Genomic DNA, 25,831 nt, shown 5'->3' on the forward strand with positions numbered 1-25,831 from the left:
GTTTGGAGTCTGGACTGTCACTATTTGCATCAAATCATTGTAACAAATTAGTGAATCATCGACCTTTCAAGTTTCCACTATCTCAGCTAAATCAACTGAGAGTCAAGAAAGCCCTGTGTAGTACAGAGGAGCGCACTCTTTTTCCCCGGCACCCCCCTGCTGGCTGTCCTGCTCTCTGCGTGCACCCCTCCCTCCTCCTTACCGTGGTTCCCGGCGCCATGGCGACGCGTCTCCAGATGCCGACTGAGATGCCGGTTTACAGAGGCCTTCGCCACTTCCCCGGCACTTAATTTGAGTGCCTTCGGGAAGCGTGCGGGGCCTCTGTAAACCCCCGACAGTTAATCTCACGCCCCCCCAGTTTGCGCACCGCTGGTGTAGTACACACCACGTTCTCTGCCAACTACAGTGGTAGAATTGCTGGACATCTCTCTATTTTTTTTTTTTTTAAGAATACATTTGCATTAAGATATTTCACCAGGAAAGATGCATCCAGGTCTATCCTGAGGAAGCAGAGGAAGATTATGTGCTTTGCACCTGAACACTAATATAGGATTTGGCAGCGGTAGGAATTAAACACACCCGTGTATCTTTCTGTAATCTGTAACTAACGTGTGCAACAAGTGTTCCATTATTTCAAAGAAGAAATACGGGTTCTAAAGATGTTAGCATGTAATATCTAAGCCAGTGGGGTTTTTTCTTAACGAACCCTATAATTATGTACGCCCTCTGTTAGCTGTCAGGCATTACTATTGCTGAGGCCGGGGTCTGAGACCCTGTAAATAACTTACTGGGCCACCCATGGCTTTCGGTCGGAAGGCAGGAAGAATACAGACACAGTATGGGTGATACAATTAGTTTATTAATACCTTACTGACTGGCACCTTGTGATCCTCAGACGAGTATCACTACACACAGTACACAGGTTACTACACAACCCCCAATAACGCTGCGCGGGTGTAAGTCAGTGGTGTAGTAGCCACCCAATCCTGGGCATGTTGGCTTATGAGGGTGACGGAACACCGTGGGAGCTCGTTGTGTACTGAACCTGTTGCGGGCTTGTTCTTCGAGAAGGTGCTTTGGTAGCACTGTGCTTTTATAGAAGTTGTGGGTCCCCTTCGGTGGCACTTGATCTCTCATCCACATCTGGAACGGCCGCTCTCTGCTCCTGATGCCATGTGCATTCTCTGCAGACCTCGACCGAACCGGATAGCACTCAAGTCCATGCAGATCTGATTCAACATGGCCGCCCCTCTTTTAAAAGGCTCTTCTCCATCTTAGTCCCTCCTCTTTCACAGTCATTATTATTGGCTACTGTCATGTCCATCACAGTCACATGTCCAGAGCGCATTGGAGGAACCTGCTAGGGGGCAGCGAGTATCTGAGCTCATCACACAGGGTTACAGCATTTTCTCTTTTCCTTCCCCTCACGTCTCTCTCTTTCTCCCACTCATATCTCTCTCATCCCCTCTCCCTGACCTAGGCCCGCCCTCCTGAGGAGGCTCTGCAGAGGAAGAAAGTATTCCAGGAGTAGCAAGTCAACCTATGAGACGTGATCGACTAAACAGAGGACAGGGTCCTGGTGAGTCCGCCAAGCCACTGTAGGCAGGATAATGATGAGGAGTCAGATCAGGATGAGGTATACCAAGGAGGGAGAATGTTATGGCACCTATCAAATATCATCCTCAAGAGGTGTCCCCAATGTGACCAGCAGGGCCACAGAGCAGAGAAAGATGTTATCATTGAGTTGGATCGCGAAGCAGAGGAGTTCACCCCAGTGGGTCCCATTGAACAGGATAGCAAAACAGAAGATGCAGTAGTATTAGTTACAAGCCCCCCCCACCCCCCAAGTGTATTACCTGCAGAACAGATTCACCAGTACAATGTGCATCCTCTGAAAAGCATTGGGAGATAACAGTAGTACCCCATGTGTACTCGACGCATCCAAAAAGGGACCCCCCATGAAATGGACTTGTGATTCTACAGGGGTGTCTACAGAGGTTCCTGTGATTAGTACGACTAGATGGGTAGTACCTATGACCCTAGAGATAGGTGACCCTGGGAGCTGTGGGACCATGTGGTGTAGCAGTACTACAATCTGTAAAAATCGTATGTGTGTAGGTTCCACTGTAACCGTAATCCTATGTAACTAGTGAGGAAGACGTTAGATAGTGATGTCATATGCCACAAGGACTCTAATCCGGTTGATAGGGGCATCAACATTTTTAGCAAGAGGGAGAAATGTAACCCCATGTGCTGCGTTCACACACAAACACTGGCCCCTGGCAGGTTTCTCCCCCAATGTGCTCTGGACATGTGACTGTGATGGACATGAGGCAGCCAATAATAACGCCTGTGGAACAGGCAAGACTATGAAGGAGATGTTGGATCAGATCTTGCGCTGACCTGAGGGCTATCAGGTCCTGTCGAGGTTTGCAGTGCACGTGGCAGCTTAAGACAGAGCTGCAGTTCCGGACGTGGACGAGAGACCAAGCGCCGCTGAAAGGGACCCACAATGGCTACACAAGCACAGTGGTACCGAAGCACCCTTTTCAAAGAACAGGCCTGCAACAGGTTCCGTACACAACAAGTTCCCACGGTGTCCCGGCTCCATCATAAGCCAACATACCCAGGATTGGGTGGCTACTACACCACTGACTCACACCTGCACAGCTGTATTTGGGGATTGTATACTGTATGTAGTGATCCTCATTTGAGGATTACAAGGTACTAGTCAGTAAGGTGCCAGTAAACTAGTTGTATTGTCCATACTGTGTCGGTGTTATTCCTGCCGTGCGGCCATGTAAGTTCTTTAAGGGGGGGTGGGCGGCGCTCAGGTCCCAGCCTCAGCTATAGTTATAAGTTTGAGAGCCAAAAGTAGAGAGGTTGCATAAGGAACCCCGACCCTCTCTAATAACACGTCTGAGATCAGATGCATTGTATATTCTTGTAGTTCATACAGTTTTCAAATTACCTGAAAATTGCAGAGCCCTTTAGGGATGCCTAGGAACCCTGCTTAAAAAAACACTGATCTAAGCAGCGATGCTGTATTAGTAATATCTTTGTTAAACCGTTATATTTATGCTTTTGCGATTTATCTTTCTGTGGCACTGTGCTGTAAAAGATATTAGTGCCTTATGAATAAATAATACGTCTTCATAATTCTCTTCCATAGACGACCCATCCTGCTGATGGAGTTATGTGACTAGATGGTTTCAGATTACAATGTAAAATCAGGCATCAGGCCAGGATGTTAGCTATGATGTCTAAGCTAGTGTTTTTCAACAGGGGTTCCTAGGAGCCCTTGGGATGCCCGGGCATCTCTAACGGGTTCCCTGCAATGTTCAGGTCATTTGAAAATTGTACCAAATACAGAAGCATTTACAATGTATCGGATCTCAGATACACTATTAGAGAGGGTTGGGGTTCCTTACAATGCATCTGATCTCAGGCGCGCTACTAGAGAGGGTTGGGGTTCCTTACAATGCATCCGATCTCAGGCGCGCTATTAGAGAGGGTTGGGGTTCCTTACAATGCATCCGATCTCAGGCGCGCTACTACAGAGGGTTGGGGTTCCTTACAATGCATCTGATCTCAGGCGCGCTACTAGAGAGGGTTGGGGTTCCTTACAATGCATCCGATCTCAGGCGCGCTACTAGAGAGGGTTGGGAATCTGCAGAATTTCACAATCTAATTATAGGGTTCCTTAAAAGAAAAGGTTAAAAAAACACTGGCTTACAGTAGGCTATTAGGCACATGCAGAGATAGGGAATGTAACTGTACTGTATGTGCAAGGAACATCTGAGTAAATGTGGCAGCAACACAAGTAAAATGGGCCAAGGATTACTAATAACTGACCAACAGAACATATTACTGCATAAAAAGGTCTGTGTCTAAAAGAAAAATATATATTGTTAATACACATGTAGAACTGGGCCCACTGCTCCATTGTGTGGTTCTGTATAATACTTGAACCATTAAAAACAAAGTATTGATCATTCTTGCAACCCAGATCTAAATAAACACAACAAACGCCTTTTGTCTCCCAATAATTTATTCGTTTCCTCTCTTTGCCTCCGTGCGGAATGATGGTTATATCTCTCGTGCGTTCACAGGGCGCGTCCGGCTGACATGCGCGCGCGCGCACACACAGAGCAGGAGGCAGCAGTCAGTATAAGAAAAATAGATTTGGGTACATCTGGAAATACAAATAGTCATCACGCCCCAAGGGCGGGCGATAGAAAAATAGACTCTTCCATCTTTCAACAAAAAAACAAGAAATCCACACACCGCAGAATATTAACCCCTTGCTGTGTTACATCGCAGCCAGAGAGTTAAGTCATTTATTTGGTGCTGTGTTATGGACCTGCAGCAGCTTTCTGTGAGAATGGTTTTCAGGATCAGACATTTGTGCAGATTTTGCTTGGGAATTAAACAGGACCCCTATTGATATTGAATCAGTTTATCAGCCTTATTCAGCTGCCACATTAGCCCAGGAGTGTCCAACTCCAGTTCCACCGGGCCAGGTTTTCAGGATATCCTTGTTTCAGCACAGGTGGCTCACTCGGTCCCTGCGTCAGCACAGGTGGCTCGGTCTTGAACTTCTTCGATTGATACAGATGTGCTGAAGCAGGGATATCCTGAAAACCTGACCTGTTGATAGCTCTTGAGGCATGGAGTTGGCTACCCCTGCATTAGCCACTGGGCAGCATGTTACATTCAATAAGCATGATGCATTGAAGGACTCCCCCGCAGTGAAAGCATAAACACAAACCAACCACTCGGGATCCAGGCTTAAAGTGACTGTGGGATCTCCTGTACATCTCAATATAAAGAATAGGAGGATTAAGTGCACTTTTGTTTTTCTGATTGCAGCTGCATGTTATAAAAAAAAAACCCTGTTGATTACATTTCTATACATATGACATAGATTATTGTCCAGAAAGTTCCTGTGGAGTTGCTGAGAGTCACAAACAGGAGCTCCACAATTCAAACGGGCACCCACAGAAGGGAAAGCTACCTGGTGAGCACATGCTGACATTTTTTAATATATATACACTGAAATAATATCTTCAGGGAAAGATTTGGGGTCTACTAGTACAAACACTGCTTGCACGTGCTGTACTGCATCTGCATGATCACACGTTTTGCATGTATATCTTTATTTGTACGCTGCCGACAGCATATGCAACGCTTTCCAAAAGAGACACTACAATACAGGGAATTATATTACAATAAGTGCAAAAAATAACGTCAGACAATAGGAAAGGAAATCTCTTCCCCCGGAGAGCTTACAATCTAAGTGGTATGTAAGGAGACTTAGAGACAGCAGGAGAGGGAATAAGTGCAGTAGATGGCAGTGCTTGGCCATAATGGTTGGTAAGTGCAACTTTGGAGGTGCGACAGTAATCATGAGTCTAGGCTATTAAAATGCTTAATTCAGAAGGTATGTTTTTAGGTTTGACGTAAAGGTGGGGAGAGAAGGTGCTTCGCTTATACAGAGTGGGAGGGAGTTCCACAGGTAGGGGGCATGAGGGAAAAGGGTTTAAGGCGAATGAAAGCAGTAGAGGTGAATGGGATGGAGAGGAGACAGTTAAGGGCAGACAGTTATTCATCATCATTTGAGGAGTGAAACACGTAGTAACTCTTTCATTGCTAAGCAGACCTGCAATGCATTTCTCAGCTTAAGAAGTTAACTGTTTAAAAAGGGGTCACTGTGTGTGTTTTAACAGACGTGTTAGAATGGATCCATAAAACCTTCTCCAGCACGAGAAGATATTCACAGCCTACTGAATACAGCCCTAAATGATAGAGCAGACTTTACCTGTCGCAGCGCTGAAACTCATTCCATGGTCAGACTCGAAATGCCACCAACCAAACTGGTCATAACCATTAGTGGGGTTCTCCAAGAGTTTTCCAACTAGGCGAAGGAGTGGACCTCGGATTGCAAGGCAGTCTTGGCAATGACGCATAGAACAGGTCTGATTCTGATGTGAGATTGTACATCATTTCAAGCTGGAATATATGGATCGGATCACACACAAACCTTGCCCCCACCACTTAATGGTAACACAACAATTTGGGCTTGGTCACAAAATACCTTGTTGCACAGGCTTAATGAGAGTACGGTTATAACCAACACTGTGATTGTCAAGGGTTCCCCTCTATACAAAAGCCTGGCGAGAGTTGTGCTTCAAGCCGTGAATTAATCACAGCCTAGTGTCAAATCCACATGAAGCTCCTCTGAACCTTAAATTGAAGGGAGATCAAAACATTAGCAGCAAATGTAAAATGTTATAACTATCCAAGAAAATACAATCATTACTGATCGGACATACCGTCGCTTAGGAGCCTTTTCTACAAATAAACATGATTTTATATTAATTATGAAATAATAGCTAGATATATACGTGGGTATAACAGTATAAACCAAGGAGCTCCGCCTTTCTTGCAAACCACTTTTGTGCATATGCGTGTTCATATATAGATCTATATTTATATGTACACAAGCGCTCACATATATACGTATTTAGTAAATATATATCTTTGTTAAAGTTACAATATGGCTCTAGGGCATCAGATGCAGGGTCACATCAGTTTTAACAGATAGGGGTCTATGTATCAAGGCAATTTCGGTGCAAAACCAGGGAACTGTCACTTTGGAATTTTGCTCCAATTTTGCCCAGTCCACCCCAGCTTGTGGCTTGGCGAGTGTCAGTAGGGGGAGTTAGATAGTGCACAGATTATAATGAGATGCATCCCATTCTGCGTCTCTGCAACATTCTTTCCCCTTTAATTTCCCCCCCATGTCTGAAGGGGGCAAGTCGAAAATTCTGCATCAGATGTTTTTACATGTTGCTGCTCTGATCCAAAAACTGGAACAGGGCGTCTAGACATACGTTCCTCTGCATGGATACACAGAGCCCTTTGCTGCCAGAGGCCACCAATCTTTTGCTGAGCAATGCTTAGCTGGCCCATCAGCTAAACCAGGGGTAGCATACTCCAGTCCTCAAGAGCTACTAACAGGTCAGGCTTTCAGGATATCTCTGCTTCAGCACAGGTGGCTCAATCAGTCCCGGCTTTAGCACGTGGCTCAATTAGTCCCAGCTTTAGCACAGGTGGCTCAATTAGTCCCAGCTTTAGCACAGGTGGCTCTTTCAGTGGCTCAGTCTTCGACTGAGCCACCTGTCCTAAAGCACGGATTTTCGGAAACCCCAACCAGTTGGTAGCGCTTGTGGACTGGAGTTGGCCGCCCCTGATGCTAAACGGTCCTTCTACAGCAGAGTAAAAAGTTCCAATAAGCAATAGGTAGACATTTTAGAGTCAGTTCTAATTAAACCCCCCATGCTGCTTTCTGCTCTGCTAACTACATTCACACTGGGTCCGGGAAATGGTCCTCAAAAGGAGAAACAAAGCAGAGATGGAGTCGAGTAAACAACTTTGCAGCGCTATGCATCAAGCTCCCAGAAAGCTGCATTGAAACACACGAATAAATCTTCCTGCTTATTTTTTTGCTTGCATCTGCATTAAACTGGTTCAAGTTCTTACAATGTACGCGGCTCTGAGGTTTCAGAGTTTGTGGTTTACTCCTGCGGTCCAGCGCCCAAATCGGCGCACTGTGGCACGGAACCGAACGCTGAAGTCGATGGGCTTTTCCGTGCGACAGTGCGCACCCCCCCCGCCCCCCTGACGGGCACGATCCCTGCTTTCCATCTGGCAGATTTAGTTTTTTTTAATGCAAGGAAAAGGGAAGGGAATGATGTGGCAGAAACATATATATCCGGTTCTAAGTACAAGAGACAAACCAGCTCCCAGATCCCTCCTATTATGCCAAACAACCAGTTCCATTGAAGCAGCAGCAACACACACCTCAAGCTCACCTATGCAAAAGGTGGGTGGGGGGTCAAACACATTGACACCACGCGGGACAGCGAAGGTCGTAACAATCACTTGGTTTTGGGCTCGATACAGAACATTCTATATTCTCCTGTCAGTTAACCCCTGCGCTGCCAGGAGGGACCTGCGACACATTGCAAAGTTGGGCATTTCTGGCAGCAAAGGGCTTAAATGTTGTGTGCGTCAGCGATTTACTTTTACGGTTACGTTTCCTTTTACACTCCGAGCAAAAATACTTGGTCCCTTTCTTTTTTTGCTATATATTTTTTTTTTTTTTTTTTAACATTAACCTTTTCCTGCAATCCTAAAGAGCAGCAAATGACGGAGAAAATGCAGCTCGTACATACTATCAAAGTAAAAACGTCAGTGGATGAGTTGGAATGCTGCCGGATATCGCACAGCCGTCCCTTTAATGTAAGTGCTTTTGGGGGGGGGGGGAGAGGGGCAGGGGAACGGTCAGTTCGTATCTATAAAAAAGGAAGGAATCTAATAGGATTCATTTAAAAAATAAAACTATTATTGAAATATCATTGTGTCCACAGTAAATCAGATACTTGTATTAGTAATCAATTCTTACTGATCGAATAGCCACCCGAACTTTAAATCTGGGACTATGTTGGTGTGGTCTATAATCTCTATTGAAAATAGATATACGTTCTATAGGTGGCAGCTTATAAAACAAAATACAGTTAGCTCTGTTTATGACCTGAAAGTAAATTGTCCTTAATGTTGTATAAAATCATTGTCCCTGGCAACGAACGGATACACAGATGCCGTGAACTCTTTGGCGCTCCAATGTGTGGCCTCCAAGGCACATTCTGCATCACAAACAAAGCTAGAGGCACCGTAGCCCTTCCCAATCCCGATATGTGGCAGGCAACATGATATATACTTCAAGGACCGCATCTGTGACCCTTGAACCCTCAAAAGGGCTGCACATTACACTATATATATATATATATATATATATATACCATTATTAACATATATATATATAACCATGTTAATAATGGTTTTGAAGCAAAACATGGCACTGTGTGCTGATTAGCATGTCATTTCCCAGAATCCCTTGCTGCAGTGGAAGTGCTGTGTACTGGGTGATAATGGTGAAAGGCGGGGTTGCAGACCTGTCTAAGACATGCAAATGAGCATACAGTAATATTTCCATTATATATATATATATATATATATATATATATATATATTTTATCAAAGACAAATACTCTATACCGTTCTGTTGCTAAAGAAAGCATTTCGTTAGCCACAAAACGGTATCGAGTATTTTCTTTGATTATTAAGCTCGGCTAACACGGTACAGATTATATATATATATTCAGTCAATGACTGAGCCACTAATTGAACCACCTGTGCTGAAGCAGGGATATCCCTAAAACCTGGCCTGTTGGTGGCCTTCAAGGACTGCATTTGGTCCCTCGTGCCTTAGCGAGATACCTCTAGTTTGTACACTAGTGGCCATTAAAAAAAAAAAAAATGTCAGTTTCAGCCACAAGCTGCTAATAGGAGATACCAGAATGGTAAATCCATAATTGAACCCTGTTATAAGTGCTTTCTTCATTGCTGCAGCAAAGCGCTGCACATACTAATAAACGGTAAAGTCTATGACATACTTATACGCCTTCTCCACGTCTACAATATTGTCTACATAGATTCCTATTTCTCCCGTGCAGGGAAATATACTGTGCACAATTCTGGAGCCCTGCTCAAAAACAACACATGCTGGTTCTTCCTTTGGTTACTTTTACATTGGTCTTAACACACACCACGCCACACCCATTTGTGTCAGTATGGAGTGGTACCTTCCCACTCCACCAGGTACTGAGATTTGCCGTCGGGGGTCACTCGCCGGGCCAGCACTTGGTACTTCTCCCCGCATGCCATCCTCCCGGCGGCCCCAAAGTAATTTGTGATGGAAGATTTCAGGTGGGACAAAGACGAGTCGTCCTCGCTGATGCTTTCGAAGGTGTGGCTGTCGATGGCGGTGTCTTGGTAGTCCGATACCCTGGCCAGTTCGAGGGCTTCGGTGACGTGGCCGTTCTGCCTTCCCGAGTGGTCCAGAGCCTTTCTCTTGGACTCGAAGGATGTGTACATTTTCGAGGTCAGCTTTCTCTTCCGACTTCCCACGTTCCCTCTGCAATTCAATAATACAAAAAGAAGAGAGGACTTCCTTGCATTTCATTAAGGAAGCAATCTGAGCAGCTTAAAGAAAGACATCTTTGAGAGATGAGTTAAGATGTGGATAATTATGTCAGTTAGCGCAGGACGACTGGGCTGGATTTTGAAAAGTATTAGTGATCTCTGACCTGTTGGGTTCCTCCGGGGGATGTAAGGGACGATGGCCCTTCCCCTCCCCCTCCACTTGTTATTATTGACTATTTTAAAACTTTGTTATATATCTGGGGGACCCCAGATATATTGTATCTACAAACTTGGCCCGACAAAACTGCTTTTAGATATCTATGCATCTAGAATATGGGCAAATGCAAATTCCCTTGTTTGTACTTTTTTTTGTTGTACTGTTATTCTGTTTGTGTGCTATATGTCAACATTGTTTTTTGCCCTTTAATTTTAAATCAGGCCCGGGGGGACCTCTTAGTTCAATTAAAAGGGGGTGGGGGCAAAAAGGCAAATAACCAGCGAGCAGTGCGGGCTGATGCTTTTAAGTGTACGACAGCATTCAGAACAAAAAGAAGAAGACACTGTGCACAAGTATAATTTAGTACTAATGTTATGACCACTTAATTTGGGTAATTTGGGAACTGAAACCATGTTGTTAAGGACTGATAAAATGCGAACTGATTATTGAGAAGAGAGAATTGCTCCCTATGCAAAGAGAGTCACAGCCGAGATGTCAAAGAAATCCAGAGCAAATGCAATGTCTCAACTAATGCACATAAAAGTGCTTGATCCCAGAAACTAAGCAATCCAAGCAAGTATGTTTTTGCTTCATAAGCGAAATCCGTTTCTGTACCAGGCACATGGCTGCGGATAGGCTCTGCATATCCTTCTGCATTTTGCTGGGCGCCATGTAAAAATCAGACTGCTTTAAGTGTTCTGGTACTTTTAGCTGCGCAAACACTGCTTACCGTGACTCATAAGACAGACTCGTGGATGCAGATCCGGATGTGCTGGCAGCATCATTAGAATCCAGGTCTGATGTAAAGTTCTGCCCTGAGCTTGCACTGAAAGGCAATAAGGCAATGTATAGTGACCCCACAGCAAGAATAACGGTTAAAGGTAAGCTATTTTACACCTTTATACTATCTAATGGTACCAGGTGAGGGTGTCCCTTGTCCCCCTTAATTTGTGTACTAATAATTGAGCCACTACCAGAAAAGTATCCATCCAAATCCAGACATACAGTATCTGGAATTACAAAAGGGTCCTGTGAGCACAAAGCTGCTCTGTATGATCTGCCATTGATTGTTACCAATCCACTAATATCGATGCCCAATGTTATAGAATATTCTAGCAAGGTTTCCAACTTTAAAATACACTTTACCAACTCAAACCCCCACCCCCCCAATCACTTTTCCCAGCTCCTATTGTTTCTCACAGGAAAGAGCTGTTAGATACCACAAATACAGTATCTTTCAATCCAGCCATCCTTCAGATACACAACCTGGTTTTAGAGTAGGGGCATGGCAAATATCTAGTGTATTATCAGTGAAAGTGGACACTGCATCATTTTATCAGACAGCCATCTAGAATTAAAGCAGCAAATCACCCTATGTTTAATTATTATATTTCTTTACAGCATTTGAAACAGGGTTTTGTAACTGGAGTCTCCTCATGGACATTGAAATGGCCGACCAATAGGAAGTTGACATGTGGAGGCTTCCTATTGGCCCGTTAAGAGCCATAAGATTCGGTGGCCATCTTGATTTCCCAAATAGGAGGAGGAAAACACTGGAAACTAAACCGGTAAATATCTCCCAGGAAGCGCGGCTCCACAGAGCAAAAAGTAGCGCATTTCAGCGCAGACAGGAACCAGTGTAAATGCCTAAAAATAACCACATAAAATAATTGAGCAGGTGGAAATATGCATAGAACTTACACGTGTTACATGCTCATGGAGTTGTTCGAACTTCTGTGGCTACGGAGCGGTTTGTGTGTGTGTGCTCAGAGCTTTCAATAAATCAGCACATTTATTTATTGCGAGTTACCTTTTCAAACTCTGAATTTCATCCAGCGTAAAATCAAATATGCTGGCCAGGTGATGGTTAGTGCTCCACGCAGAAGTAAAATCGCTCTGTAATTCAAGAGAAAGAAATAGGCAAAACGTTTACATTTCTAACCTAATGGAATATTTTTTCCCTACTGCTAAGCTGTACCAGGCCATTTCGAAGGCCCCACATTCTCTATCTATAAAGGTCCCTGGGGAGGGGTGGGGAGGGGGGGGGAGAAGGGAGGAGGGGGGTGGGGACTAGGGAGGGGGAGTTGGGGGAAGGGGTACGCTGCATTATCAGAATTTGTATCCACCACTTATTATGTTGCTACTGTATCTTACTAAAGTGACCCATTTAGGAATATGTCTCTGGAAGATGTGGGCGAAAGTGTTGACACCTGGTTTGTGATTAAAGCGGCAGTCCTGGCTGCATTACTTTCAGAGAGGCCGCTGACAGAAGTTACTAACACTGGGAATTGCATCCTCCAAGAGAAACTTGGACCGCGTTGTCCTCTTCTGCCGCTGACATTCATCGGGCAGCAAACTGCAACAAGGAAAGAAATATAACAGGAGTGGCAAACACACACACACACACACTTAAAAAAAAATAATACAAATAAAGTGGAAGTTTATAACAAAAAAACAAATATTTTACACTGCTTTCTACTATCACGCTTTGATCACTGAAAGCGGAAAGTGGGTAGATTTAGGGTCTGTGTCCCCTTTTTTACCCACCATAACCTCATCTGGTTTGCAATCTGCTTATAGCTTTGCAATGCGGGACCAACAGACGGTTACATCCAGCAGGCTAAATATGACACCTGGGATGTAATCATTTGCCGTTCCATGTCTACAACCTTCATATGTGCAAAACTAGGACGCTCCTAGGAAACCCATGAGATTCGTGTAAGAAGCTTTGAATGTTTTAGGCTATTAGTCTGCATTAGGGTCCATATTTGCTAAAAGATCTTCTATCACAAGACACCTTCCGGTGTTGGAGGACTCCTCATAGCCCACTGGCTTGGCTGTAAGGTGGCCTCTAGCTCCAGATGGTGCCTGGTGGCAAAAAACTGCTTAGTAAACATGGCCCATTGTGTCCAATTTGCAAATGATCACGGAGGTCTCATATAAATTCCGTTAAATATGTTATTCACAGATCAGAGCTTCCCCGACAGAGAATGGTGTCACAGCCTAAAGACATGTGGGGATATATCTGCCGAACCCCCTACCTGGTTTTATGGGAATATTTGCTTCTCCCCCTCTTCTTGAGGTCAGCAGAAGACTTGTTCTCCGTTTGACCAGCCACCTTGCCCGGCAGCAGTTTCCCCGGCGGACTTGGGGGAACTCGAATTCTCAGGCGGAAGATACATTTCTTCCTTTTTATTTCTTTGCCACAAAGGAATCTGAAATCAAGTTAGCAAAAAGCGATGTGAATAATTGTACCTGAATTCATGGGTACTTTAATAACCCTTTCACATATTACAGCCTCCCACACCCCGCCTTCTTGCAGAAAAGCCAACAACACATTGTTTTGAAGTGAAAGGACATTGACCACTTCAGGTATATGGCTGAAGAATAATAAAGTCTCTGGCTCTGGGATTCCTGTAGATGGGAATTTCCCAAGCCCTCTCCCATACACAGTAGAGAGAGTGACCATTCCACCCTTTCTGATTGTTAAACTTCTCAGCCTAATCCTATTACCAGTGTCAAAAAGAGAAATTATGGCGCTCCCCTAACAATAGTGCTTCATAAAATTGTAGGTAACAATAAAACCAAATAAGGGAGAACGGTAGAATACTGGCCCTTAATATTGTCCACTAGTTGCAGCTCAACCTATAGAGGGTCCTTCCTTGGTCCCCTCAAACGTCAGTCGAAGTGGAGTGGTGGTGAGCGCATCAGGTCCTATTACCAGCACTGGCTGAGGCTACCCTTTAAATTTAAATCAAACAAAATTAATACGTCGACCTGGATACAAATATTGGGTCAAATTGAGGTAGACTTGTCTCTTCAAACCCTGCTATGCTTTTAAATAGAGTATAAATGGAATTCACTGTAAATTTTCTGCACCTAAAAAAACCCCATATTTATTTTTTGGGGGGCGGGGGAGAGATGTAGTGTAGTGTCAAAAAGTTTTTATGAAACAGACCCACCTGCTCTTATAGCCGTTTAAAGAATCCAAAAGGTGTTGACTGCGATCTTCTACTGAAGTGATTGACAGCTGTAAAGAATTATTGACACTGTCACAAGAGGCGGCTAAAGCAGGTTTATTACTAGTGTTACCAAAACTGTACATAGCTGTGCGTGCACCACACTGTCCAATGATTGGTAGGTCTCAAGGACAACTTACAGCACACACACACACATCTCTGAAAGAAATGCTAGGGATGACAGGCCTGGTCTTCCACATGACTCTGACTTGAGTAAACTGTAAGAGGTCTTCCAGTGGCAGAAGGGGTCTTATAGACTAGCACCGTTCAGTCAATATGGCCCTAAATCTCTTGCAGAAGGGTGCCACGGCTGCAATTACCAACATTAAAAGCAGGTGGATGTATACATTATTATCTGAGGCTATTTTCATTGACAATAAACGTAGGCTTCAGCCTTAAAAAGTAGCATTTCTGAATGATTGCACTTTTATTAGACATGAATTCTTTGATGATAGCTTTTTCAGGTAGGAGCATCCTTTGGACCCCAGCACCTGGATTGAGTAGGGGGCCATCCAACGCAGGCTGTGGCACTCGTCAATGTGACCAGTTTAATTATCCAGGAAGAATCTTCAGAAAACGTCCCTTTCCTTGGTTGTTGATTCTGCGGTGGACTTTTGTGGTGCACGAGTGGCTATCATCGCAGGAAGACGCTGGGCTTTTTTGCATTATACTGAGAAATGTAAGTCAATGCCAGTTTTCTTGCGATCGCACTTCAACCCGCGATACACAGTAACCGCTTGAATAAGAGCCATGGACTTGAAATGCTAATGCAGAAGGCTGTCTTCCCGCAGACGTTTATCCATCACAAAATGCTTCGGATAAAAAGTAAATAATACAGACGGGCACACAGCGTCCTGCATATTTGTTTGTAGTTGATCAATATCAGGGAGACCATAGATTATTGTCAATATTTGGAGTCAGGAAGGAATTTAGTTTTCCCCGTATGAGATATTATTAGACGTGTCACTGGGGTTCTTTGTTTGCCGTCCTCTGGATCAATATACTGCAAGTACGGATATAGGATAAAGCAGGAGAGTGCAATCTTTTCCCCCTGCCGGCTGCCCTCCTCTCTGCGCGCCCCCCTCCCTTCCTCTTACCTTGGTTCCCGGCGTCTGGTTGTCGCAACGCCACATGACCCCGGCACCAGGTTGCCATGGCGACGCGTCTCCAGATGTCGGGTGAACCACGGTAAGGTTTACAGAGGCCTTCGCCGCTTCACCGGCACTTAATGTAAGTGCTTTCGGGAAGCGCACAGGGCCTCTGTAAACCCTGCGCCCCCCCCCCCCCACAGTTAATCTCGCGCCCCCCCAGTTTGCGCACCGCTGGGAAAAAGTATCTGTTGTCTAAATTTAGCGTAGGTTGAACTTGATGGACATGTGTCTTTTTTCTCCTCTGCTTTGTAACTAGTCAATCCATTTGTACAGAATTGATAAGTGCTCCAAAAAAATCAAGTGTATATATTTACTGCAAGTGTGAATGATGCTCTTGTATTTCATTATGTCGGGATGTTATACAAGCTGGGAACACATGGGGGCGCCCAAGCATTCGCTTTAACCAGCTTCCTATAACCCAAGCTTTCACGGGCAGGAATGAAGCTGGGAAGACCTCGCTTAGCGAGCAGTGCTCAGTTCTGAGGACCGTCAGTGTTATTTATCAGTCAGGTGCAACCCCCCCCCCCCCCAAAAAAAACCCCAGCACCAGATTTATAAAGGAATTACATTCCAGTTGGAACCTATGGGGTTTTCTTGATGGAAACATCAGGAAAGGCTAAAAATACTTCAACATGTACAGATTGGATGAGAGGAGGAGGATAATGCAGTTTCAAATACATTAAGGCAGGGGGGCTCAGCTCCAGCCCTCAGGACCCCCCAACAGGCCAGGTTTTAAGGATATTCTAGCTTCAGCACAGGTGGCTCATTCAAATTGAGCCACCTGTGCTGAAACTGGGCAATCCTTAAAACCTGGTGTGTTTGGGGGGGGGGGGGGGTAGGGTTGGGCTCCTGAGGCCTGGAGTTGAGCCCCCCTACATTAAGGTTATCAACAAGGAAGAGGAGGGAAGCATAGGTCACCGAATGATAGGGGCTAGAGCAAAAAAAAGTCATACTCTGGATGGTGGGAGACTCTAGGGAGATGGGGGGAAGTACTTCTTCACAGAAAGAGTGGTGGAGTCATGGAATCGCCTCCCAACAGAGGAGGGTAGAGGCAGGCTAATACAGTCAAGGAATTCAGATATAGGATATCCTAAATATGAAAGAGCCCACTAGTATGTTTAGCATCAAAAAGATTAGGCAGACGGAGTGGTTCTTATTGGTCAAGTTCTGCCATGTTAAGAAGCGATGCCTGACTGGTTAACCATGGTTTTATTTTAGGACCGAATCATTCTAAACTAGCAACATACTAACAGTGTAATTGTATTGTATTGTATTGTAATGTATGTCTTTATTTATATAGCGCCATTAATGTACATAGCGCGTCACAGTAGTAATACACGTGGTAATCAAATAAATAACAGATAATATAAATAACAGATCATGGGAATAAGTGCTTCAGACATAAAAGTAACATTTCGGAAGAGGAGTCCCTGCCCCGAGGAGCTTAAAGTCTAATTGGTAGGTAGGGAGAACGTACAGAGACAGTAGGAGGGAGTTCTGGTAAGTGCATCTGCAGGGGGCCAAGCTTTATGTATCATGTGTTCAGAATATCCACAGTGCTATTCATATGCTTTAAGCAAGTGTGTCTTAAGGTGGGTCTTAAAGGTGGATAGAGAGGGTGTTAGTCGGGTACTGAGGGGAAGGGCATTCCAGAGGTGAGGGGCAGTCAGTTAGAAAGGTTTAAGGCGGGAGAGGGCTTTAGATACAAAGTTGTCATTAGCTCAGACAGGCCCTACAAGACACTGCACCCTCACGTTTCCCCGAGCAAGACACAGAAGGTGGTGCTGTTCCAAAGTCCGGTAGTTGCTGCAATAGAACACGTGACACAATCCGCAGTTCACAAGCCGCGTCCCCCCTACCCCCCCTCTTTCCCCAGCATGCGCACGTCTCGCATCGGTGGTCTCATTTCCCAGAACCGAGAGCTGGAGGGATATTGTGTTACGGCTTGCATTTTTACAAATGACAAGCAGATGGAACACAGTCTTTAGTGCTCAGTGGCACAGCCAATTGCTGATTGCATACAAAGTAGTTGCTATATCGCAGGCAACTTTCAGACATGTATTCCATTAACCTACGGATTGCCAGGAGCCAGCAATACATTGCAGAATGTCATTTGTTTTTTTTTTAAATAAAGTTCAACACTTGGCTAAAGCTGGGGTGCTCAACTCCAGTACTCCTGATCCCCCAACAGGTCAGGTGTTCCGGATATCCCTGCTTCAGCACAGGTGGCTCAATCAGTGGCTCCACCTGTGCTGAAGCAGGGATATCTTGAAAACCTGACTTGTTGAGGGTCTTGTGGACTGGAGTTGAGCATCACTGGGTTAAGGGACAAAGTATTGCTGTATCCTTCAGTAGATGCGGTGATCTTATGACATCACATACCACACAATAATAAATTATTTAGGACCTCATAGTATTAGCAAAGTATTAAAATACTTAAGCATTTTTAGTCCGATACCAGTAGCTTTACCAACTAACCGCCTTATAAATAGAACACATGTGGAACTGGGTGACATGTTCTGCGATTATCATAATTTTTTGCTCGAAAACTAAAAAAAAAAAAAAAAAAAAGTCTCAAACGTATCAGTGAAGAACCTTTGGAGAACAAACAGTGTGGATATCAAGGACGCAATAAAGGAGGCCTGAACTTCCCAGGATACGCTTACCTTCCCCAGTTGCCAATGGTCCCAGTTTACATTGACGAAGGTCAGGATCTCCTCAAAGTCAAAGTATTTCTTTTTGCTGACGACTCCCAGGTTGTACAACGCTAGATGTACTACATCTACCCTGCAAATCACAGAACACAGTTCAATATACCATAAGTGCCGTCGAGTGCGAAACGCGTATGGTATTTTTTTTGTTGGTTTTACTTGATTTTAAACGATGAATTGATCTAATAAATCTATTTATATTTTTTCAGGGGCGCTGGTTTCCTGGATTATATTCTTGAGCTTTGCATCGCTGAATTTACCCGAGTTCACCGCATTTTATACTGGAGAACATGAATTTCCATTTGAAAATCCAGTCATGCATTTACAATATCTATGATACCTATTTAAAGGTATTCTGCAGGATTATTTCATGATACGGGGGATTTGCGGCTTTAAATGGTTTTGTTGAAGAAAACAAATAAAAAACAACATGTTCTCAAATGCACCACTAACAACTGAAATGCCTTTGGTAATGCATCATTTTTATAGACCATAAAAAAATTGTATTTACACATAATCCAACAGTGATATTGTAGAATCTTGTCTCCATAGGGTCCAGAATTTCTAACAAAGTTACAAGTTAATTAATTAAAATGGTTACTCTATGAAATTGGGATAAAAGTGAAATGGAATTATTTGTTCTGCATTATGGTTTAATCAGTCTTAATTAAAATAAAACAGATTGGTATTTGCTTCCATTAATAAAATCACCGGAAAGCTGAATCAGATAGAAACGGGATCCAAATGAAGTGTAATCGCTTTTGCTGAAAGTCCAATGCGTTGTGGGCTCCGCAGTGAAAGAGTTAAAGTTTAAAAACACCAGAATTTTTTTTCCATTCTATTATGCCTCGAAAAACCTTTAGGACCTTTTAAAGTATTTTTTTACACGTTGTCACTTTGTATTCAACTAGCATCTATTGAAACACCGATTTATAAATCCAATCAGTTTGCATTTCAATAGCATTTCAATTACACAATGCTATACTGTACATCATAACTATTCCCCTATTAATATCATTGTTCCTAATTATTCAATGAACAAACAACAAGCAGATAAACACACACAGATATATATCAAGAGATATATATCAAGAGATACTGTAGATAGATATATATCTATATATACTGTATATATATATATGAGAAACTAGGAAATTAGTGTGCTCCGATATACAGTATCACCTCCAAAATGTAAATGCAAGAATAATTGAATATAAGTATTATAGTTTCTGGAAGATGTTGCTAAATTGTCTTAAGGTCCCACACAAGATCCTCAAAGGAGAAATACAGGAAAAAAATGGATAATCGCACAAACAACAAGGAAAAAGAATAATGTGAGATTACCCTAACTAAATAAAGAGTGAAAATAAAAAATAAATAAAAAAACAGCAGTCCAATGATGTCGATGGAGAAAAAAATCCCCAAAAAATCCAATTCAAAGTGTGGAAAATAAACGGTCCTAAGATGTGTACACACGCGTACACACGCGTACACACACGTACACACACGTACACACACGTACACACACGTACACACACATTCATTATACTGCAATAGTTTAAAACGGGGCAATAATGCACAGAAATTCCCACTGAAGTTACAGGTGGTTTCCGTGACCTAGTGACCCCATCGTCATCATCCCAGTTTAGTGACTAACCTCCATTGTTGGAAATAATTAGGCAAAATGCTTAATGATTTGGTTGGATTCCATACTACGTCCTTGAGTCAGTAGGACAGCCCGAGGATGTTAAATGCATCAGGTATTTGGGCGCCGGGCTTCTCGTTTTTTTTGGCAGGGACACAATGAATGACTTCATCTTGGCACCACTCAAACCACAGCAACATTGCTTATTAGAAGGACCGCCAGCAGAATTATCAGACAAACTACAAGCGCACGAAATTAGCAGGCGAGTTTTCAACGACCGCCCGGAGCAGATCCACGTTTGCTCCACATATTGTCTGAACACAAATTGCTTTTGGATGTCACGCTGAATAAACAGGCTGTACACCCATTTCCAGGCCTTTGCAATGTGTAGAGCAGGGGGAGGGATCCACTCCAGTCCTCAAGATCCTGCCAACAGGTTAGGTTTTTGGGCTATCCCTGCTTCAGCACAGGTGACTCAATCAGTCCCTGCTTCAGCATAGGTGCTGAAGCTGGGATATCCTTAAAACTGCACCTGTTGGGGGAGGTCTTGAGGACTGGAGTTGAGCGCTCCTGGCATAGGGCAATAGAATTCAGTTCTAGCAGCTGGCCTGGTCCTGGAGAAGTGTAGGTTCATTGCAGGCAGTGATACCTTTTAGTTAACTTCATAAGTTCTTATTCAGTATGCCATAAAGGGAGAATATATAACACATTTAATTTCAGTTGCATTGACTGCTTTACAGCATACTGAAGAGGGGCCGTAGATGTAATTATACTGCAAGGAGCTTTTATAAGCTCAAAAAGGTGTTTCTACAAGGTGTACAAATAAGCATTGATCTCTATTCAACCCAGCAAGAGATCCCTGCATTGCCTACTGTCATAGTTATGTGATATATCCTATACAGGGGTGCGGATTAGGGCCCTTCAACTGGGCAGCTCTCGGGGGCCCTGATACGGCCCTCGGACTCTCAGCTGCCCGTGCATCTAGTATGATATATATCTACATCTATATCCATACATGCAAATGAGCAGACAGGAATATTTCCATTTGCTATATGCTTTGCTGTGGAGGGTTTTTGTCACTTTTTGTACCCACCATAACGTAACCAATGTGTGGTGAAACCTATCCAAAAGCTTCAAATTGCAAAGCCAGTATAACCAACCCCCACACTGAGGAGAACCCTATAGGTCGAAACGGCTGTCTGTGGGTGGGTTTACTGGCTATGCATCTTAACCCAGGGTGTGCTTTAAAGCTGTGCAATGCAGCAAGCATAAGCTTATAGGGGTCCATGTCATATGACTTTGAAGCAAAAGGTGGCACTGTGTGCTCATTTGCATGTCATTTCCCAGAATCCCTTGCTGCAGTGGAAGCACTGTGTGCTGGGTGATAATGGTGAAAGGCGGGGCTGCAAACCTGTCTAAGACATGCAAATGAGCCCCCCCCCCCCCCTTTTTTTTTTTTTTAAATTCTGTTCTGCCCACTCTGGACTTTTGTGGCAAGTTAGTGCTATGTATGCACGCGTGACATAATTCATCTTGATTGATAATATGGAGTTGTGGGCGAGGTTACGAACTAAAATTATGCAATTTGGATAAGGAACAAGTGCTTTCATCGGTATGATCTACTTTCAAACAATGCTAGAGAGGATCTGTAGGCACTATGTTTTGAAATAGGCGTTTTCCATTTAACTATGTGCAATACTGTTAGTTCGTTATTCTGCCTTCTATCAACGCAATGCTGGTGTCGATTGGATTTAACCTTCACGCATGCCCAATACCCCTAAGCAGTGCTAACATCACGGAGCTAAAGTCTAGTAATCTTTTTTCAGCTGCAGAGTAATACTATCAGCTGGCCAATTATACAAGACCAGCAGTGTGCTATTGTATCTCATAGCGATTGGTTCGAACAGTTGGCGCCAAGTGACGCCACCATCAGTCGTCGGGTTTACAAAGCCTTTCTGTTTAGCAATTCATCAGCACTCCGGGAAGAAGTCCGATGGTGACGAAATGCGTCGGGTGGAACACACACACACACACACACACACACACACACACACACACACAATCTCCTTCTCCTCATAATGGACGTTATAACTTTATGGACTTACCACTACTCTGCATTATGAGAACTGTTGGCTTCGCTTCCCGACACTACGCATTCACCGGCATTTCTCTACGCTGCGTATTACCACTCTCTCTTTTGCACTGGTTTTCAATAGCTAACTATAGGACTTATTTGGTCTGATGTCAGAGCACGCTCAGTATGTTTGTATTGGGTTTCATCTGTGGGTCTAATTTACACATCCATCATGTGCAGTCTTTCAGTTTATATCTAATTATGCCTTATGCTGTGCTCTGTTAGACTTATGCGATGCCAGAGTATTGTATCTCACTAATTGTATACACAGTGGTATTTCCTGTGTGACACATTAGATCATTGTTTAGGCTTTTTGCTATTCGCTACATGTTTAGATGACCGGGCAGTGTTGAGTTAATTGGGAACTTAGTCCCCAATGTATTCATAGCTTCACTGTGCCTGATTCTCATTGATCTTTATTGTGTATCCTTATTTCCAGTCTGTTTTTATTATAGGAGGTGCAGAAGTTTGTGTGTTGGTTTCAAGATTTTTAAAAAAAGTGTATATGTCTTTTGTAGATTTGTTTAATTAAAATATTCTTTTGATAATCTTTATTACATATCTGCTTTATTTTTTGCTATATCTGAGTGCTTTTTATTGGGTTTCTTTTTCTTTGTGTATTTATATTATTTTTCCCAGAGTCCCTTGCTGCAGTGGAAGCAGTGTGTGCTGGGTGATAATGGTGAAAGGCAGGGTTGCAGACCTGTCTAAGACATGCAAATGAGCACACAGTAATATTTCCATTTGCTATATGCTTTACTGTGGAGGGTTTTTGTCACATTTTTTTACCCACCATAACTTAACTAAGCGTGGTGAAACCGACCCCTGCTTCATTTTGCAAAGCCAGTATGATCTTTGAATTTTCTCAGGGAATATTTCACACTTTACGTTCTACTCTTATAACCTAGCACAACAGTCTCGTTCTATTTGACATCACTGTTTAAACTTCGGTTAACCTCGGGGAGACCCATCTTGGTTTTTTTTCCCCCCCTTTCATACTAACAAACACGTGACCGGGGTGTCGGAAACTCTCTGCTTACCATCTCAACGGAAACCGCTTGATGAATTCGGGCCCTTCGTTACAAACGGAGCAAAGAAATAGAAAAAACCTGAGAAGGAAATGGGAGGGAAAAAAATATTAAATAGATGACATATAAGGGCCCCATTTACTAAGCGGTGCTATGCCATAAGTCACACTACGGCACATTCAGGTGAATCTTTCTGAGGAAGCCAGTGACATTGATAAGCTGTTTGCATTTGTTGGACCCGCTAACTGGGCCTGTCCCTTTAAATGGATATCAGTACGGTGTGAACATGCTTCTCATCATATTGAATAAGGGTTATGGGGTCTCCTCGTGACATTAAACAAGTCCCTCTTCCTCCCTGAGCCACATGCACCAAACATCATACAGTAAACTGTGAGCTTCTATGTACAGCGCTGTGTACATTGTTAGAACTTTTAAGCTCTTCGGGGGAGGGAGTCCTTTTCCTAAGTGTCACTTTTATGTCTGAAGCGCTTCTTTCAATTATGTGTTATTTATATTATTTGTTATTTATATGATGTCACGTGTATTACTGCTGGGAAGCACTATGTACATTTATTGCGCTATATACACAATATATATATATATACAGTAGAGGCAACGTTTATTCGAACATTTGCCGTAAACTAGCCGGGTTACATTCTGGGTATGTGCTGGGTATGTGCTGGGTATGTTCTGGGCTTGTTTGAGGCACGTTTAAGGCATTTCTGCATTGACTAACGACCCATAGGATTAACATAGCAGGGATCCCTGGCAGTCCAATTCAGTTTGAATGGGACTGCCAGGGACCCCCGCTGTTAATCTGATAGGCCATTAATCAATGCAGAAATGCTGGGGCTAGTTTAAGGAAAGTTTAAGGCATGTATTCAGAATGTACCTGGGTGTTTCCTGGGTTTTTTGGGGAATTGCCACTGGTTTTTGTTCGAATAAGAGTTGCCTCTACTGTGTGTGTGTATATATTTTTGTTTTTGTTCGAATAAGAGTTGCCTCTACTGTGTGTGTGTATATATATATATATATATATATATATATATATATATATATATATATATATATATATATATGTGTGTATACACACACACACACACACACACACACACACACACACACACACACACACACTCAGAGAAATTATTATAGTTACTACTGAAAACTAAAAGACACACACGCCGGTTGCTTAGATCTGCCCAAGATCACAACGCCGCAGCAAACGCAGAATTGATGTGATTGGGACGTCATTTTAAATTATTAAATAATAATAATAATAATTGGGGGGGGGGAATTCTCAATTGTGGCAATTTTTAGGAGTCCCTCAAAAATATTTGATGCCAGAATTCTGCAGAAATAATAACACCTTGAGGGGCTTTCATAAGAAACGTGTAAAACAGAAAGAAGACGAGTTAAAAAACAAACACAAACAGACGGCCATTTTTAGCCTTCCATTTTTTTAGTTACCTCAAGAGATGGGTGGGGGGGGGGTTGTGCCCTTTCCAATGCGATTTTTACTTGTAAAATCTGGTGCTGGGTTCTGGCGATATAAGCGCTTACAATATTAAGTGTCCCGGAGGTTAAAATGAAGTTTTCCCAGAACTCCACGCAGTTTAAAGGTTACCATGGTAACCCTCAGAAGCTAGAAATTAGGAGAACCTTGAGTTTTAACACTGGGACCGGCTCACGGAGTAAGATACTAACACTATAGCAGTTAAACTCATATCGGTTTGGGGGGTGAGAGGGAGAATTGCTGCTTAAAAAGTAAAAACAAAAATGTGCAAAGAATAAAAATATTTTTGAATATACTAAAAAAAGGAACTGTAAAAAGATTTACTGTACAAAGACCTTTAGTGTTCCTGTTGATTAAATCATGACCAGCAAAAAAACAAAAAAAAAACCCCATCTTGCATGAGCAATGTAAACTGGCCAGTATAAGGGGCAAGATGTGTTTTTAATAGGGGGGTCTAATCTTTTTCTCACACACGTTACAGCACTATGCCTTGCTGGCTTCTGTGTGCTTCTTTGGAAGCTGCCTCCCACAGCATGTGAATACAGTGGGGTTGCACATCCTAATCATGTTGGTACATCTTATTCTCGTTACTAGTAATGCAGAGAGCCCCGGGTGAGACCATTTCCCCCGGAGCTAATGGGTTAATGTGGGGGATGCATGCCTTGCACTGGTGAAGGAGAGAAGGCCCCATTGGCTGCGAAAAAGCCGCCTCTCTGGAATGTTTAAGAATGCGCAGAATGTTATTGAACGGAGGAAACCACATTGGATTTCTTTTAAAGCAGACGGCCTTTCGGTTCGAGCTGCCTGCACACACAGACATGCCCTGTGCCGGAGGCAGGTCCCTTCCCAAGCACATCTACTCAAACCTCCCACAGCTGCTGAGGCCCTCAACCATTACATCAAGCCATAGCCTGATTGCCTGGATCCAAATCATAGCATTAGGGCCAGGGGCGGCCAACCCCAGTCCTCAGGGGCTACCAATAGGTCAGGTTTTCATGATATCCCTACTTCAGCACAGGTGGCTCAGACTTGGAGTGGAGGACTGGCGTTGGCCACTCCTGTTCTAATGGTTAGAGGAGTCATCCCAAGTATATTAGGGATACCTGATCTATCTTCTTTTACAAATCGTTATATAATTTAATATCGTTTTAATGGCTTTTTCAGACTCTGACACAGGCCCTCATTCTCTCCCGTCTCGATTACTGCAACCTCCTGCTGTCCGGCCTTCCTGCCTCTCACCTGTCTCCCCTACAATCTATCCTAAACGCTGCTGCCAGAATCACTCTACTCTTTCCTAAATCTGTCTCCGCATCTCCCCTCCTGAAATCCCTCTCCTGGCTTCCGATTAAATCCCGTATCT

The 25,831-nt window shown here is 43.5% G+C and overlaps 1 protein-coding gene across 3 annotated transcripts in view; it reads right to left on the bottom strand.

The window, feature by feature from the left end:
* Window positions 1-7,436: 7,436 nt before the first annotated feature.
* Window positions 7,437-25,831, bottom strand: part of PHF19 (PHD finger protein 19) — a 45,932-nt gene continuing 27,537 nt past the window's right edge. For all 3 annotated transcript variants that reach the window (XM_075578948.1, XM_075578949.1, XM_075578950.1), the window contains exons 8-15: window positions 22,968-23,036; window positions 18,104-18,224; window positions 14,230-14,297; window positions 13,309-13,482; window positions 12,548-12,623; window positions 12,078-12,163; window positions 10,998-11,093; window positions 7,437-10,042 (exon numbers count right to left, since the gene is read on the bottom strand). In XM_075578948.1, the coding sequence (XP_075435063.1) occupies window positions 9,694-10,042; window positions 10,998-11,093; window positions 12,078-12,163; window positions 12,548-12,623; window positions 13,309-13,482; window positions 14,230-14,297; window positions 18,104-18,224; window positions 22,968-23,036 (1,039 nt within the window). In that variant the 3' untranslated portion in view covers window positions 7,437-9,693. The remainder of the gene's footprint in view (window positions 10,043-10,997; window positions 11,094-12,077; window positions 12,164-12,547; window positions 12,624-13,308; window positions 13,483-14,229; window positions 14,298-18,103; window positions 18,225-22,967; window positions 23,037-25,831) is intronic.

Source organism: Ascaphus truei, chromosome 21 (genome assembly GCF_040206685.1).
Source record: "Ascaphus truei isolate aAscTru1 chromosome 21, aAscTru1.hap1, whole genome shotgun sequence".
NCBI classification, from domain to species: domain Eukaryota; kingdom Metazoa; phylum Chordata; class Amphibia; order Anura; family Ascaphidae; genus Ascaphus; species Ascaphus truei.